This window comes from Myotis daubentonii, chromosome 2, assembly GCF_963259705.1.
Source record: "Myotis daubentonii chromosome 2, mMyoDau2.1, whole genome shotgun sequence".
Classification (NCBI taxonomy): Eukaryota; Metazoa; Chordata; class Mammalia; order Chiroptera; family Vespertilionidae; genus Myotis; species Myotis daubentonii.
In genome coordinates, this window is record NC_081841.1 from 97,531,528 (window position 1) to 97,549,042 (window position 17,515).

Genomic DNA, 17,515 nt, shown 5'->3' on the forward strand with positions numbered 1-17,515 from the left:
CACTACTCTGCTGGGCCCAAAACCTGTTCCCCATAGTCACAGCTTGAAGAGTCCTGATGTCCAAGAGCACGCCACTGAACACTCTCCTTGGAGCCCCAACCTCCATTTCCCTTTTCCCCCAGCCTTGCCTAACTCCCTACTACCTTGCCCTTGCCCCATGATTTTACAGCTTCTGGATTTCACTTACTAAGAGCTTGTCTCTTTGAGACTCAGACAGAACCGCCCTGGACTGGGCTGCCTTCCAAGGTACCTTCCTTTAAAGGGAATAGATAAATAGGTCACATCAGGATGGTAGGGGAGGAGGCTGACTTCTTAGTGGAGGAGGAAAACTACTGCCAATCACATGGAGAATGGGAAACAAAATAACAGGGCTCTTTTCTGTCTCTCTCATATGCATATTCATTTCTTTCTCTCTCTCTCTCTCTCTCTCTCTCTCTCTCTCTCTCTCTCTCTCTCTCTCTTTCTCTCTCTCCTCTTTCTATCTCTCTCTAATCCACACTTGCAGCCCTCTGATGGCTGCTATTGCTATGAAAAGCACTCATAGGCAATGCCGAATTCTGTGCTTTAGGAACACCAATAGAAATTGGAGCAGAAAGCTGGTCCATCATTTGTTCCCCTCCCTCCCACCCTGCCTCCTCTTCAAGCCACCCCGACAACTGCCAGGAGAGGAGTAATCTCAGCAGAGGATTTGGAGCTTCTGCCCAGGTGACTGCTCCTCAAGGGCCTGAAAGCACAGAGATCTGTAGCTTGGAAGCTCCATGGAGCTAGGAAGGTACTGGCTTCCAGTGATTGCTTCGAGTAGCCCAAGATCTGGTTAATAGAGAGTCTGTCCTTGCAAGATTTCTGTTCCTCATCCCCACCCCTAACCCTCTTGAAGGTAATTCACAAGGAGTGTGGATGGGCATTACATTGTATATCACTCTGAAAACCAGAGAGACAGGGCGTGGCATTTTAGGTCCAACACTGCCAACTCCACCCAGCCCTGCTATCTATCCCTGGGGACTGAGCCCTGTTTGAATCATAACACTGGGCGGTCACACTTCTAGGAAACTGCAGCTGAAGGGGAAAGGTCCTGGCTGTGTGAATGAGACCAGCCTGGCTGTGTACAGATTAGGACTGAAAATGTGTATCCAGGCAGAGATCAGTCCCTGGACTCTGTGCCCAGGGCACAAGGCAGGCACACAAAAACAAAGACCAAAGCCTGGTCCTCGCACCTGGGGGTCAACAACTCGGGTTCCCTGGACAGGGGTTGTGGAAACAGGGAGTTCACCTCTGGAGAGGCCCAGGGGTTTTCCATTCTCTTGGCATGGAGCCTGGTGGACTTGCAGCCCTGAGGCTCACTGGTTCAGGACGCTGGCGGCCCTTTCGCAGAGATCCTCCGGCGGACGCACTTCTCTCCCACTGCCTGATGTTTCAGCTCTGCCCCTTCCCTCCTGACGCCTGTCCCCAAGGCCCTGGGCATACTACACCCCTCTGCTCTTCCTCTCTACCTCTGCAGGGTGGAGTGCCCCCAGCCTGGGTGTCTGTGCTCCTGTGCCCTGTGGGAAGGTCCCACTCTTGCCTGCAGTTGCTCCCCTCCCTCCCATGAAAAGCAGGGCTGGGTGACAGGAGAGAGACATCTCTCCCCAGTGGGGCAGGTCTAACATACCCCTTTTCCAGGCTGGAGTAATCCCAACCATCTCTCATCAGAGTGGGCGTAAATCACCACACACAGCTGATCGCAGTGACTGTCGTGGTATCTCGCCTCGAAACAAGAAATTTAGATTTGTGAGGCTTAGATCCTTTGTGCTCTCAAAAAGTGCCTGGCAACCCCTCCTCTGGATGAGGCCTATGCCAGGACTATGTTGTAGAATGTGGTGGTCAGCTAAATAGCTAAATTCTACCCCTAAAGCCAACATCCCTGCCTGTTGGGGGGGGGGGGGGTCTGCATTACTCCAGGTCTGGTGCCAGTGCTACCTCTTGGCATATCTAGAGTTCACTCGGAGAAAGAAGGTCAGTCTTGGCGCCTCCATGTCCTCCTGCATCAATTAGCCATATATTACGCAGTGGTTCTGAAACTTCAGTGTGCATCAGAATCAGCAGGGGGCTTGTTAAAATATAGGTTGCTGGGCCCCATCCCCAGGGTTTCTGATTCGGTAGGTCTAGACTGGGGACAGAGAATTTGCATTTCTAACAAGTTCCCACGTGATGGGCTACTGCTGCTCCAGGGACCACATTTGGAAACCACTGAACTAAAGAAGCAAGAGGAAAATCTAGGTTTAAGTCCTAGCCCTGCCACTTTTCTGTTCTGTGATCTCATATTTGACCTCTCAGCTTCAGTTTCTCACCCTTTGGAGGTGGAGTAATGACCCTTGCGTAGTTGGGAGGATTAGATTACATCTTGTATTTGAAAGACACTTTCACTGTGCATAACAAATTGAATATATGAACTTTTCAATAAATACAGTGTTTATTGAGTAGTTTATTGTCCATTGGATGCTCTGCTCCAGTGGTCGCCAACCTGTGGTCCTCGGACCACTGGTAGTCCGTGAGTTCCAAAAGGTTGGCGACCGCTGCTCTGCTCAATGTCATGGCTAACTTTGGGCAGATCATATGGGACTCTAAAACCCAATTAAACATCACACATTTCTGGACCTGTTTTCTCCTCTATCAAACAATGCCTTTGGTCTACAAGACCAATGGCCCCTCTAAGTCCAAATCTGGGAGGGGCACTAGGTCTTGGGAGGCACAGCCAGATTTTTTATTACTTGCTCTCCTCTTTCCAGGACCTCCACCTGAGAGCCCAGGTGCTTCTGCAGAGCAAAGAGTCATTGGTCAGTTCCTCCCAAAGGAGAGTAACATAGCCCTCAAGGACCATCATGATCTGGTTCCATCCTACCCTTATCATCATATTTCCCCAGTTTCTCCTCCATTCACCTTATCAATCTAGACAAATTGGATTATTTGTTCTTTTCCAAATATGCCCTATGTTTTTTCTGCTTCCAGCTTTTGTTCACACTGTTCTCACCACTAGAATACTTCCACTAGTTAAAGTGCTATTCATCCTTCAAAGTTCACTCGGTGCCTATCTCCTCCAAGAAATCATCCCATACCTTCTTCCTTTTTTTTATTTTGTTAATCCTCACCCAAGGATATTTTTTCTATTGATTTTTAGAGAGTGGAAGGATGTGAGGGGAGTGGGAGGGAAGAGAAAGAGAGATTAGCTGCTTCCCATACCCACCCTGATTGAGGGCCAGGGATCGAACCTACAACCCACATACGTGCCCTTGACCTGGAATCAAACCTGCAACCCTTTGGTGTGGGGGTTGATGCTCTAACCATTGAGCCACATCATCCAGGGCCCAAATCCTTCTATCATCTGTCTGTCCATCTAGCTGGCTAACTATCATCTTATATATATACTTAATACAAGTACTTTTTAAAGTTTTCTACAAAAGTGGTAGGAAGACATGTATGTTACTGAAGTTGTCAGGTATAAGATCTAACTAAATCAAGGATGCAACCTGGGGGGTAGGGGAGGCCAGGGGATTGTCAAGGGCGGGGAAAAAAGAAAGGACACATATGTAATACCCTTTGTAATACTTTAAGCAATAAAACAATAAAAAAAAAAGGATGCAACCACCTCAGCCCCTTCTACTTGTGTCAGATATTGTACCTCTGAAGGGGCTATATAGAAACTCAGTCGTTTGAAGTTTTGTCCCAGGATGAAACGTTGCTAAAGTCTGTTCTTGGAACATATTCAGATATGAAACACTTAAAAGGAGTGCCCACTTAAAAAAAAAAGATTCATCAGCTGTCTATTTTCTGTGGTAATCAGAGACAGGGAATAAATATATATGTGTGTATATATGCCTTTAGGGCCCATGTCCAGAAATATATCCATTTGCATATAGGCACATCAGCTTCTCTAATTTCTTTTTGAAGCTACAGGTTTTTCTTTTCTATTCTAAATATAATATATGGTTTGTGAGAAAATGTTTAGCAGAAATAAAAAGTAAAAGTAAAAGAAAAAAAAGTCATTCATAATCCAGAAATAACCATTCTTAACATTTTGGTGTATGTCTTTTGAACAGTTTTCTTGCATGTGTTTATTGTATATGCTTTTTTTAAAAAAAAAGAAATTGGGATCAGATGTGTATATATTTATATATCCTACTTTTTAAAAAAATATGTTTTTATTGATTTCAGAGAGGAAGGCAGAGGGAGAGAGAGATAGAAACATCAATGATGAGAGAGAATCATTGATCTTCTGCCTCCTGCAGACCCCACACTGGGGATCAAACCTACAACCTGGGCATGTGCCCTGACTGGGAATTGAACCATGATTTCCTGGTTCATAAGTTGATGCTCAATCACTGAGCCACGCTGGCTGGGCTATGTATCCTCCTTTTTTGACTTAACATGTAATTAGTATTTTGGTATTCCTTTAAATATTCTTCCCATACATTGAAAAAATTATTTCATGATATCTGTTTACAGATGTACCAAAATTTATTTAACCATTTCTTTATGTTGGACACTCCATTTTTTGGCTATAAATAATATTCCAAAAACATCCTTGCATAACTGAATACATCTTAGGCTGTTTCTAGAAGTGGGATTACTAGGTCATTTTTAAGTCTCTTGTTACATACTACCAAATTGTTTTCTGGAACTTCCATTTGAAAATACTTCCAGAATATTTTATCTATAGCTCCCCTTTTACTCAAAAGTAATTTTTGCCTCCACTCTAGTTGCATTCCATTTCTTTTTTGCTGTACTTCATTAACCCTTTCTACATTGAATTTACATTCAGTATGTACAAGTCTTAGTTCCTCCACTAGGAAACCATTTCTGACCACCTTGACATCTCCCTCAATATTCAGTTCAAGTAGAACAAAGGGGCAGGGGATGAATCTACTTTGGCAACTAGTAAGCAGAAGCTCCCTTTTGGGAAAGAGCAAGGCAAGTGGCTTGAACTCCATAGTGAGTGGTGGGGTTGCAACACCGGTTGAAGGGGAAGCAAGGGATTTTTCTCAACCCTCATACATTCAGACTCAAGCTGCGAAAAGATGGAAAACTAGTCAAGGCTAGGGTCTGGGAGAGAAGAAGCCTTATCTCCCTGGCATAGCAGGGGAGGGGCAGAAGCTTGGAGGCCACAGCTACAGGAGAGGGGCCGTTAGTTGCAGGCATTCACCTGGTAGCGGAAACTTGCTTTGAGTACTGTGTGTCAATCTTTTTTACACCCAATTGTATCACTACTAACCATCCCAGTCTCATAGGTTCTGACCTAGAGAAACACCTGCAACACTAATTATAGTGGCTTAAATTAATGTTTTTTAGATTAGAGTTTCCCAGACTTTAATTGTACTCTGTTTGTGATTTCAATGTAGTGAGAATAAAGCAACAGTAGGTACAGACACATACACCTGTGATTTATATCATCCAAGCCAGCTACAGTCTGAACAGTGAAGACATAAAATTATTAAAATATCCAGAGTGTGCCCACATTATTTACAATGTCTGCATAAGGTGTTAAAACCTACCGTGCCACTTCCTTTAGCCTCATCCTAAACAATAACATTTTTGAAATCACAGGTTTGATGGGTTAGCTATGATTCTGTAATACACATGAAAACTATAAAGATTACCATTACAATGAAAAATTGTCAGTCATTGGTAATGCTTATATTGCCCATTGGTGATATGAAATCATGTTTTTTGGAAAGGTATTTTAACTAAACAGTTCCTTTGTATAATTGTGTATATTTCTTCCACTTGATGATCTTTCTAAGGTCAGGTATCATGGTTTATTTGCTACTTAGTACAGTGTTGAAGTATCTTATATAATAAAAACCTAATATGCTGAGTGTCTGGTCGTCCAGTCGGCCATTCAACCAATCAAAGCGTAATATGCTAATGATATGCTAAGGCCACTCAACCGCTTGCTATGATGTGCACTGACTACCAGGGAAGAGACGCTCCAACTGGTAGGTTAGCTTGCTGCTGGGATCCAGCTGATTCGGACTGAGTGAGACGGGCTGGATACGCCCTGGAGCCCTCACGGGGTTTCTCCCTGGCTGGCCAACTTCCTGCATCCTTCCCCAGCCCCGATCATGCAGATCGTGCACTGGTGAGGTCCCTCAGCCTGGCCTGCACTGTCTTGCAATCCAAGCTGAGGGAACCCCCGCACCCCCTGAGTGCATGAATTTCGTGCACCGGGCCTCTAGTAGTAAATATTTGTCCTTTCCTTGATTTGTTTTGTTTTGGTGATGGGATAGTGATCAATAGGAGTTAATCATTGTACTAAAACATAAATGACCTCTCCAAGATCAAGATTATAAAGGGGAGAACAGTAATTATATGGTAAAAAAAAGTTGCCCTGGTTTAAATACTGTGCCATTATTGTTTAGATTTGGGCTTTAAGGTGTTCAGGATGGAAAACAGCAAATCATTAGCATGTTTTCTACCTGTTCTTCTTGTAATAGATAACACATTTACAAGTTTAAGAATTTGTCTTGGAGCTATAAAACAGCAACATTATTGAGCTTATGCAAAAAACCAGCCCACTATAATGACTTCATTAACTAAGATAACTTTTCCATATCTAGCAAGCATAGAGTGAAATAGTCATTAATCAGTAACTATTAGTTGAATGAATGGATGAAATTGACTTAGCTACAGTCAATAGATTCTTACCACCCCTGGGAAACCAGTAAACACACACACACACACACACACACACACACACACACACACACACAGCCAAGCCAGTGTGGATCAATGGTTGAGCTTTGACCTATGAACTAGGACAGTGGTTGGCAAACGGCGGCTCTTGAGCCACATGCGGCTCTTTGGCCCCTTGAGGGTGGCTCTTCCACAAAATACCACATGTGGGCGTGCACGTACAGTGCGATTGAAACTTCGTGGCCCATGCGCAGAAGTCGGTATTTTGTGGAAGAGCCACCCTCAAGGGGCCAAAGAGCCACATGTGGCTCGCGAGCCTCAGTTTGCTGACCACTGAACTAGGAGGTCACAGTTTGATTCCCAGTCAGGGCACATTCCCAGGTTGTGGGCTTCATCCTCAGTGTGGGGGCGTGCAAGAAGCAACCAATCAGTGATTCTCTTTCATCATTGACGTTTCTAGCTTTCCCTCTCCCTTCCTCTCAGAAATCAATAAAAATATATTTAAAAAAAATAACAACACACAGAGGAAGAACTTTCGTACATAATGTTCTAGGGCCTTTTCTATGTTTTTCCTCTGGATTTCATGCAGCAGTTGCCTCATGAAGAGAAGATAAAATCATGCTCCTAGAGCAGTGGTTCTCAACCTTCCTAATGCCGCGACCCTTTAATACAGTTCCTCATGTTGTGGTGACCCCCAACCATAACATTATTTTCGTTGCTACTTCATAACTATAATTTTGCTACAGTTATATTGTAATGTAAATATCTGATGCAGGATGTATTTTCATTGTTACAAATTGAACATAATTAAAGCATAGTGATTAATCACAAAAACTATGTAATTATATATGTGTTTTCCAATGGTCTTAGGCGACCCCTGTGAAAGGGTTGTTTGACCCCCAAAGGGGTTGTGACCCACAGGTTGAGAACCGCTGTCCTAGATGAAAGACACCTGGACCTGTCCATAACCAAAGCTCTCCTTTTTCTCAGAGTATGAAGGTGACTCCGTTTTCAAAGAGGATTCAAGACCTAATTTGATCCAGAACTGGAGGGGAAGTTGGAGGAACTAATGGATAACCTTCTGACTGACCAAATTTAGAAATGATCAAAAGAAAGCATGAATAAGATACCAGAATAAAAGAGTATATTGGGAGAGAATAGCTCTAATGAATAAGAGAAAGGTACCCCAACACTTTAGTTATCTGCCAGAGATAGAGACATTTATCAAGGTCTGGCCAGTAATTTCCTTGTCCTTAGTCCTGCCGTCCTCTTTCTGAACCTTTCAAATGCAGAGCCTTTACCCTGCAACTCAGGATTGTTTAGTCCATCAGCACATAAAAAACTTGTTCTTCAGAAACTGAAAATGAGCAATACTGTTTCCTTAGCTGCTATGAATCCAATGGAAGCAAGAACTAGATGAAATATCAGAAGGCCTGGGTTGGAGTCCTGACTCTGTCATGTTCTGGTTGAGTGACCTTATGCCTATTAGTGATCTAACTCATGGCTTCCTTACCTCATTCATTTAACAAATGTTTCCTGAGCCGTCACTGTGTACCAAGCATTAGCCTTGGGCACTAGTGATACAGCAATGAATAAAATAGATCCTGCTCTAACGGAGTTTATGTTCTAGTGAGATTATAATAAGTAATCAAGCAATAAACAATGTAACTTCAAGAAGTAAGCAGTACTGAGGGAGAAATAAAACAAATAATAAAGTCAAATTAGAAGGAGGGTTCCTATGAAGAGGGTGGGGAGAGGGTCTCCTTGAGGCAGTAACATTTGAACCAAGACCTGAATGCACTAGGAGGCAACCAAAGAAAAGAGAATTCCAGGCAGAGGGCCCAGCAAGCCCTGAGGTGGGTCCACGTTTCCTGGATAACAATCAAGGAAAATGGCACTGGTATGTGGTTGTACTAGATCAATGGTTTTGACACAGCACTCCAAGTAATGCTAGAACTTCCCTGGTTGTGTCGCAGGGGAGGGAGGTGGGGGGGTCAGGGGCAGAGGCTCTTACCAGGCTCCCACACTCTGTAGAACACACAGCAGCTCCTCCTGAAGCATATACTGGGGTGCTGCTTAAGATTTTGCTTGAAGAACATATTCTGTGACCAAAACTTCTTGATCTCAATAGTCCTTCCCTACTTTAATTGTTAGACACTATGAGAATTTATCACACAACCACTGTGATCCCTACAGAAGGTGGACTGAACCTCTGACACCCTACAAGCCTATCCCAGGTAGGGACGATGCATGTCTCTGCCTCGTCCTAGTGGACTATGCTGATGTTCTTTCCTTGCACTGTCCGGTTGAGACTCTGTCCTACACAGCAGAGCTTTGTGGAGAGGGCCAAGGAATGGCTCCGGTTTTTTCCAACCTATAAAATGCAAAGTTGGCCAGCTGCCTTTCTTCCTAACCCCAAAACTCATATCTTTCCTTGTCTCCAGAGAACTGTCCGGCAGCTCTCAAATAACTCTCTGCTGTCCTGGGGTTTTGGGAAAAGCGACGCGCAGAATGTGAAATCACTTTCTGGTAACACGAATCTAATTAGCTCTTTGACTGACAAAGGGAAGCAGAGGCCAAGAGGGATTTTAACAATCTGTTTCTCACATATTTAAAAACAAGTGAAGAACCCGGCAGAGAAATGGAGAGAAAGAGGAAATAAGGATGTAGAACATTTGGAAAAGGGGTAAGAAAGAGAAGGGGGGCGGGGAGTAGAATATCAAGTGACCAATATATTAATCCTTTCTTCCCCCAACTTCACCCCGGCTCCCGGCTCCAGTCTCCTCTCTCTCAGAGAGAACTTACTTGGGGGTCGGTGATTTCTCTTTCTGATTCCATCTTGCTTCCCTCAATGGCCTTCGCATGTACCGAGTGCCCTCACAGACTGCGTGGGCGACTCCAGGCTCTGCTGTCTGAGTCTCTGCTGCTTCCTTTGGGTGGGAGAGAGCACACAGCTGGCAGGACAGACGTGCTATTCATCCATCTGATGTGGGATGCCTGTGTTAGCCTCAGCCCCTGGGAGAAGTGTACACATGCATACACGTGAGAGGGAGCGAGGGGGGGGGGGAGAGCGAGAGAGAGCGAGAGCGAGCGCACCCGGTACTCTAATGGTGGCGTGCGAAACATTGATAGGTGGCCTTTTGAATTGGAGTGGCAGCATCATTTTCTCCAGTGGCTCCAATATCCCTCCAGTCCCAGGGGAGCCATCTGAGGTCACCCAGCCTGCTTTTAGTCAGGAACTTGAAAAACAGCCCGAGGATACTGTCTGACTTCACAATGGTGGAGCTGAGTAGGGTTCCTGAGTAGGGATGCCCTCCAGCATTTACCCAAGACTCAGGCTTAGGCACTTCCCCTGTTATTTCCTATGTTCCCTCTATCTTTAAAATATTTTTTAAATTATAGTTTACCCAATGGGCCCAAAGCATAAGGCTTATTCTACAAAGTAAATAAACAACACGTTGTTATTGACAGGTTGGCTGATGCGCTCTCATTTTCTCCCTTGATTTGCGAAAAAGAGAGCAGGAAAAGTAGTGCCTTCAAATTCTGTTCATGCAAATAGTTGCATTTTCCCTGCTTTTAAAGTAAATCTACCAAGAGTGAATCCTTTTGGGGGGAAGGTTTTCTTTCTGGTGTTTATCTCAGAGCCTCAAACTCCTGTGGCTTGTTCCTGAAGCTGGTTTTACACTGCCGCTTGTGTCTGTGTGGGGGTGGGTATGCCCCTGAGTGCATGAGGGGGTGGTGTTAAAGGGGAGGGGAGTAATCCAATTCAGAGTTTAAAGGAGGGATGTGGGGGGAGAGAGAAGCAAAGTCACAAATTTACTCTCACCACATCCAAATGTAAAACACGGGGAATTTCTATTAGATGATATAATGTCTTCATAAGTCCCTACACTGCCAGACAAGTAGTGAGAGGAGGATGAGCTATATTTCAGCGTAGACTAATTTAAGTTATAAACAGTTCAATTTCGATAGAATGGTCAGTCTTTGAGATTTCCACCCATCTCCCCAAAGATGGCATTCAGAAGAAGGGTGCAGTTTATGTATGCTTGGTGATGGAGAGGCGATTCCTCTTGGATGTTCCCTGTGGCCTGTCTCTGCGAGTTTCTGCTATGGAGCTGCTGGGCTGCCCCCTGAATTGATGAGTGCTAAGGAGAGACTCAGCCTGCTCCTGGGCCTCCTGCTGGCCTTGATGGCTGATGTCTGTGGCCAGGATAACTCATGGTACATTCTCTGTCTGCTCTTAAGGATCCAGGGAGGCCCCCTTGTTGACTCTGCCCTATCTTGGCTCCCATGGTGATGTGGACCATCCTGAGATCTGCTGTGATTTGTATGTGCTCCATCCCAGTGGTACCAGCTCAGTGGTCTACCCCCCCCCCCCCCCAAGATAATTCCCTCTGAAAATCTCCTACCAGACCTTCGGCTAATGCTCCTGTTTCCCTTCAGGTACATGGGGACTGAGAACGGCTGACAGTCCAGGAGAAAGGCAAGCTCAGCTCCACTTCTGGTAAAGAGTTTGCTTTGATGTGGCTGCTCCAAGTTGAGTTGATCTTCCAGACTCCAAAGTGGGAGAGAGATGTTGAACCTACTCTCAGCGTTCCTTCAAAATCCACCTGTAATACCCACCGCTCCCATCCCCCATAACCATGCCTCTACACAATAAACACCGTTCTAAGCACTTTAGTACAACTCACCTACTTAGTTCTCATAACAGTTCTGAAATGTAGGCAATACTTTTATCCCTGCTGTGCAGATCAGGAAACAGAAAAACAACTTAACATTGCCCAGGCATTCCGATTCAGAGGCCATGCTCTTCTCCACCATTCTGGCTCAGAGAGGAGGGATTGAGACACGTGTTTGAATACCTGCTTTCTCTTCCTTTGCTTTCTGTCTTCCTATAATCCCCACAGCCTAGGGCAGTGATGGCGAACCTTTTGAGCTCGGCGTGCCAGCATTTTGAAAAACCCTAACTTAACTCTGGTGCCGTGTCACATATAGAAATTTTTTGATATTTGCAACCCTAGTAAAACCAAGACTTACATTTTTAATATTTATTTTATATATTTAAATGCCATTTAAAAAGAAAAATCAAGCAAAAAAATGAGTTCGCACGTCACCTCTGACACGCGTGTCATAGGTTCGCCATCGCTGGTCTAGGGTCAGAAAAGGTGGACTTTGTTTTCTTTCTCTTCCCGTTTGAGTAGGATGTGCCTTGTGAGGAACTCTATGATAACAATTCAAAGAAGAAATAAAGAGATTTAGAAAATCCTCATCCTCAACAAACCTGTCTGTCAAAAATATTGTCTTGCTGGAAGGATATATGTATCCCAGTGATAAGTACATTGGTTTTTAAAGGAAAAGCTGTGATTCACTATAATAATAGTTTTAGTTTGGCAAGATCTTTCTGGATTTGGACCTTCCCCCACCTTATATGCATCATTTGGAAGTAAGTAGCAAACAGGATTTGGAAAGTATTTTATCTACTGTGACTCTGGATCAGGTGTCAGCAAATTTTTTCTGCAAAGGATCAGAGAGAAATATTTTTTTTTACCTTTGTGGGTCATATGGTTTCTGTCGCAACTACTGTACTTATCTCTGCTATTGTAGCATAAAGCATCTGTTGATAATATGTAAACAAATGAGTGTGGCTGTGTTCAATAAAACTTGATTTACAAAAACAGCAGAGCAGATTTGACCCCACGGGTCATAGTCTGCTGACTTTTGTTCTAGAATATGAGCAAAAAGAGAATCTAGAGTTCTAAATATCACAACCATGTCCAGTCTTCTAGATCATGTCTTTCAAATCTAGTTCCCACTTGCGAGGTAACAGCTGAGCCCCCTACTGCAAGGATAACATGTTAAACACTATGGGGATATGAAATCACAAAATGCATGCCCTTGTGAGACACATACCTGGAAAGTTAATCTAGAGTGAAGAGTGCTTCTGACATTTGGCTGTAATACTGAAACCATAGCTACATGAAGGCTGTTCAATCTAGATGGGAAAGTTTCCAGTGTGAAGTTCAAGGGACAGTTTTAGGGAAACTGCCTCTTGGGAAGGATTTTTTTAGAACATGCTTGAACTTACAGATAAGTGAACACCCAGAGCCACTCAGGCAGTGGTCACGGAATGGGGACCTACAATGGGCCCCTACGGGTGGCTTGCTATGTAGAGGTGCAAATTGTTGTAGGGCACTGAAGAAGCCAGCAGTGAGAAGATCTCTTAATGCTGAACAGTGAGAAGAGCCCTACAGTGGAAGCCAGATGGCCTGGTTCCTGTGTGTGCTGGATCACTGTGTTCTTAGGCAAGTCACTGAACTTCTCTGATATTCTCCTTTGTGAAAAGTGAAGCTGTCCAAAAAGATGATTTCTAAGATCCCTTCAACTCTTAAATTCTGTTTCTAATGTGTGTTTATTAAACACTCCCTGTGTAACAGTATAAGATCTCAGGTCCAGGTCTGAATTTTAGTATGTAAAAGTTAAGGATTCCTAGTGGAATATTTGTGTAATTAGAAACATTTTAAGAAAAGTTACCCCTGTTACCTCTGCTAGTAAAGACTGGACAGGACAGATGCACGACAAACAAGATACCAGAGTGAGAATAAAGGCATATTCAGGAAATGCTTGCAAACTCATGTATGCTCACTTACATATTCATTCAGCCACTTCCCAACTCACTGCCCCAGGAATCCCAGGCCCAGAAGGAAAGGGAAACTTTGGGAGAGGGAGCTACCAGTGCAGGACCTGATGAGGGGCCTAGGTTGGCCAAATGGATAATTAAGAGATTGGGTGACATTTGACCCTGTGATCCCACTTCTAGGAATATATCCCAAGAAACCAGAAACACCAATCAGAAAGGATATATGCACCCCTATGTTCATAGCAGCACAATTCAACATAGCTAAGATCTGGAAACAGCCTAAGTGCCCATCAGTAGATGAATGGATTAGAAAACTGTGGTACATCTACACGATGGAATACTATGCTGCTCTAAAAAGGAAGGAACTCTTACCATTTGCAACGACATGGATGGAACTGGAGAGCATTATGCTAAGTGAAATAAGCCAGTCAATGAAGGAAAAATACCACATGATCTCACTCATTCATGGATAATAGAGACCATTATAAACTTTTGAACAATAATAGATACAGAGGCAGAGCTGCCTCAAACAGATTGTCAAACTGCAGCGGGAAGGCCGGGGAGGGTTGGGGGGCAGGAGGTAGGGGGGTAAGAGATCAACCAAAGGACTTGTATGCATGCATATAAGCATAACCAATGGACATAAGACACTGGGGGATAGGGGAGGCTAGGGGACTGTCTAGGGCAGGGGGATAAAATGGACACATATGTAATACCCTTTGTAATACTTTAAGCAATAAAAAAATTAAAAAATTAAAAAAAAAAAGAGATTGGGTGACTCTAGCACTGTCCAATAGAACTTTCTCTCTAATGAACTAACTATTCAGTATAGCAGCCATTAGCAACATGTAGGTATTGAACACTGGAAATGTGGCTAATATGACTGAGGATCTGAATTTAAAATTTAATTTAATTTAAATATATTTACATTTAAATAGCTAGTAGCTACCATATTGGGCAGTGGAGCTCTAGACCAAAATTCAGTATATTTAAAACATTGAGCAAAAAAGAGAAAGAGGGCCCTAACCGGTTTGGCTCAGTGGATAGAGCGTCCGGCCTGTGGACTGAAAGGTCCCAGGTTCGATTCCGGTCAAGGGCATGTACCTTGGTTGCGGGCACATCCCCAATAGGGGGTGTGCAGGAGGCAGCTGATTGATGTTTCTCTCTCATCGATGTTTCTAACTCTCTATCCCTCTCCTTTCCTCTCTGTAAAAAATCAATAAAATATATTTTTTTTAAAAAAAGAGAGAAAGGGAGAAAGAGAGAGAGAGGGAGAGAGAACTCATGGACATGGAGAACAGTGTGGTGATTGCAGGGGTGGTGGAGAAGTGGGTGGAGGGGAAGTGGTTGGAGGTGAAAGAGGGGATAAATGGTGATGGAAAAAAAGGAAAATAAAATAAAGGGAATAAAAACATTGCTGAACTGTGATCATCACTTATTTAATACTCCCACCCTGGCTGCTCATCTCTTGATAGATTTTCATTAGACAAAAGTCTGATTTGACATAAATAGGAACAGGTCACACAGCCCTCATGGGAATATCCCCCTGAGACCCGGGGATGCTCTTGGTTGTGGTAAGTAAAATTCCCCTTCGGTCTTTTGCACTCAGGGTAGGGGGATTTTAACTGTGACTCACTATTCAATGAATGATTAATAACAGAGCCTTGTCATGTTGATAGGGAACACTTCTCACCTCTCACCTCTCACCTCTGTGATGAAGTTAAAAGGTACCTGGCACTCCTTTGGTGGCTTAAGGGATTGAGAAGGGTGATAGACGATCTCTTCTTAATAAGAGAGACATCAGTGGTTTTCAAAGTTTTTAAAGCAAGGGGTTCCTTTAAAAAAAAAAATTGAGATCTTATGCAGAAGTTAACATAAAGCAGATTAAAGTGAAACTGATGGGACCTGGAGTCACGTTCCACCCTCTATTTATCAAGCTACCCCTTAAGGCACCTCTTGGGAATTCCTGGAATTCTGAGCAGGTGACATGGTTTACGGGCCTCTAAGGGCCTTGGGTGTGTTAGGGCTGAGCAATCACAAGTCATACAAAATTGTGTGGCTTTTTTCAAGTCTTGAAATGACATATTGAACAATAAAGAAGACATGAAAAGCACAGTCAAAATTGTGCCCAGTGATCCCAGCAGCAGATGGGATGCTGGCCCACAGGGCCTTTTTTATTGACGGTGTTCCACAGTGAAGGCTAAGTCTCACTGTTGCACCTTTTCCCAGAGAGCACAAAGGACTCCAGGTTGGAATGTGGGGAAGATGAAGGCTGGAAGGTGCCATGGGGAATGGGTACAGGGCTGCAAAACTGGTGGGAAGAGGCGGGGAGGCGGGGGTGGGAGGGGGTGGAGTGGGGGTGGTGGTGGTGGTGGTGGTGGTGAATCACACAGCACAACAGTAGAGTTCTTAGTAGAGTATGGAAATCAGAGCTCTGAAAAAAACCTCAGAGATGGAGGTACCAGTCTAACCACTCTGTCTTATAGTTGACAGAGGAAGCTTAGTGGTGAAGGTGGATTAGAGAATTAGTAGGTAAGTGTCCTGGTTATCCTTTTAATCACGTGGATGTATACATGTGAGTGTGTGTGCATGTGTTCATGGAAGACAACTAATATGGGAATAGTTGCTTATAATTTCAAAATACTTTGTACATATTTTATTTTATTTGACACTCACAATGACCCAGTTGCAACTTACTGATGAGGAAACTAAAACCAAAGTGATTTGCCAAGATCATGCAGCTACTAGGTGATAGAGCCAGAAACATTCAATTCAATATTTCTTCTTTCCAATTCTTTTACTTTTTTTCCACATGCTACTGTTTAACATATACCCTCAACCCCTGCCACACACTCAGACACAAATCCTATCATTATTGCTACTTGTGCAGTGGAGCTACACCAGTGTTGATGACAGTAACTCATTATCAACCAAGAAAGACCTACTTTTGACTTCTGGTCCTGCTATTTACTAGTTGTGTGTGTGTGTGTGTGTGTGTGTGTTTTAAAATAGACTTTATTTTATAGAGTAGTTTTAGGTTCACAGCAAAATAAAGCACACAGTACAGAGATTTCCCACATATCCCTGACCCTACACATGCACAGCCTCCCCCACTAGCAACACTGGGCACCAGAGTGATACAGTTGTTATAATCGGTGCATCTACACCAAGATATCACTGTCACCTGAAGTTTATGTGTACATTAGGGTTCACTCCTGTTGTACATACTATGGGATTTGACTAGCTGTGTTTTTGAGCAAGTTACTTTTTGCTTCCTTTCCCCCTGTAAAAATGGGGATCATAAAATCTACCTGTAGCCGAAACCGGTTTGGCTCAGTGGATAGAGCATCGGCCTAGGGACTGAAGGGTCCCAGGTTCGATTCCGGTCAAGGGCATGTATCTGGGTTGCGGGCACATCCCCAGTAGGAGATGTGCAAGAGGCAGCTAATTGATGTTTCTCTCTCATCGATGTTTCTAACTCTCTATCTCTCTCCCTTCCTCTCTGTAAAAAATCAATAAAATATATATTTTTAAAAAAATCTACCTGTAAAGATCACTGTGAAATTAAACTAAATCAGATCATGGTTGTAAAGTGATTACCTGCCTTGCACAGAGTAATAAGAACACATTAGATGGAGCTAATATGAGCTTTCATATGAAGGTCATCAGCTAAGGTCATCAGCCTAGCTGTAAAACCTTCCTGAGTCTTTTTCTTGTTCTCCTTTAGCTCAGTCCAGACCCTCTAGTCTATACTAACATAATTCAGCCAGAGATGAGTTTTAGAAGTTTCTTAAATATATTTGTCCACAAAGATTTACTGTGCTACTGAGGGAAACTTCAGTTGTAAGTTTAGTTCTTAGAAGAGGAAGGGTTAGGTGAAGCAAGGATAAAATGCATGAACATTTACCAAACCCTCAAGTTGGGCCACAGGACAAGAAAGTTCTGATGGGATGACCTGCCACAAGAAACAGAAGGGGAAGAAAAAGTGCAGAAGGGGAAAAAATCGGAGTATGAGAGAGAGCTGCTGCTTGAGCTACTGTGAATGTGAAATAAATAAATGTTCTCAATGAAAGTTTACCAAAGGAGATCTTTAATACTGCAAACTATAGACTATGCAAACCGAATGAGCCTGCATACTTATACCCACTTCTCCTTCACACTACCTACCTTCAGACATCTTCCCAGAGGGAGCTGGGGGAAATTGAGAGGAGC

The 17,515-nt window shown here is 43.6% G+C and overlaps 1 protein-coding gene across 1 annotated transcript in view; it reads right to left on the minus strand.

The window, feature by feature from the left end:
- NINJ2 (ninjurin 2) overlaps positions 1-9,655 on the minus strand; it is a 90,001-nt gene extending 80,346 nt beyond the window's left edge. The window contains exon 1 of the mRNA XM_059683915.1: positions 9,472-9,655. Within this exon, the coding sequence (XP_059539898.1) occupies positions 9,472-9,504 (33 nt within the window). The 5' untranslated portion in view covers positions 9,505-9,655. The remainder of the gene's footprint in view (positions 1-9,471) is intronic.
- Between the last annotated feature and the right edge of the window lie 7,860 nt (positions 9,656-17,515).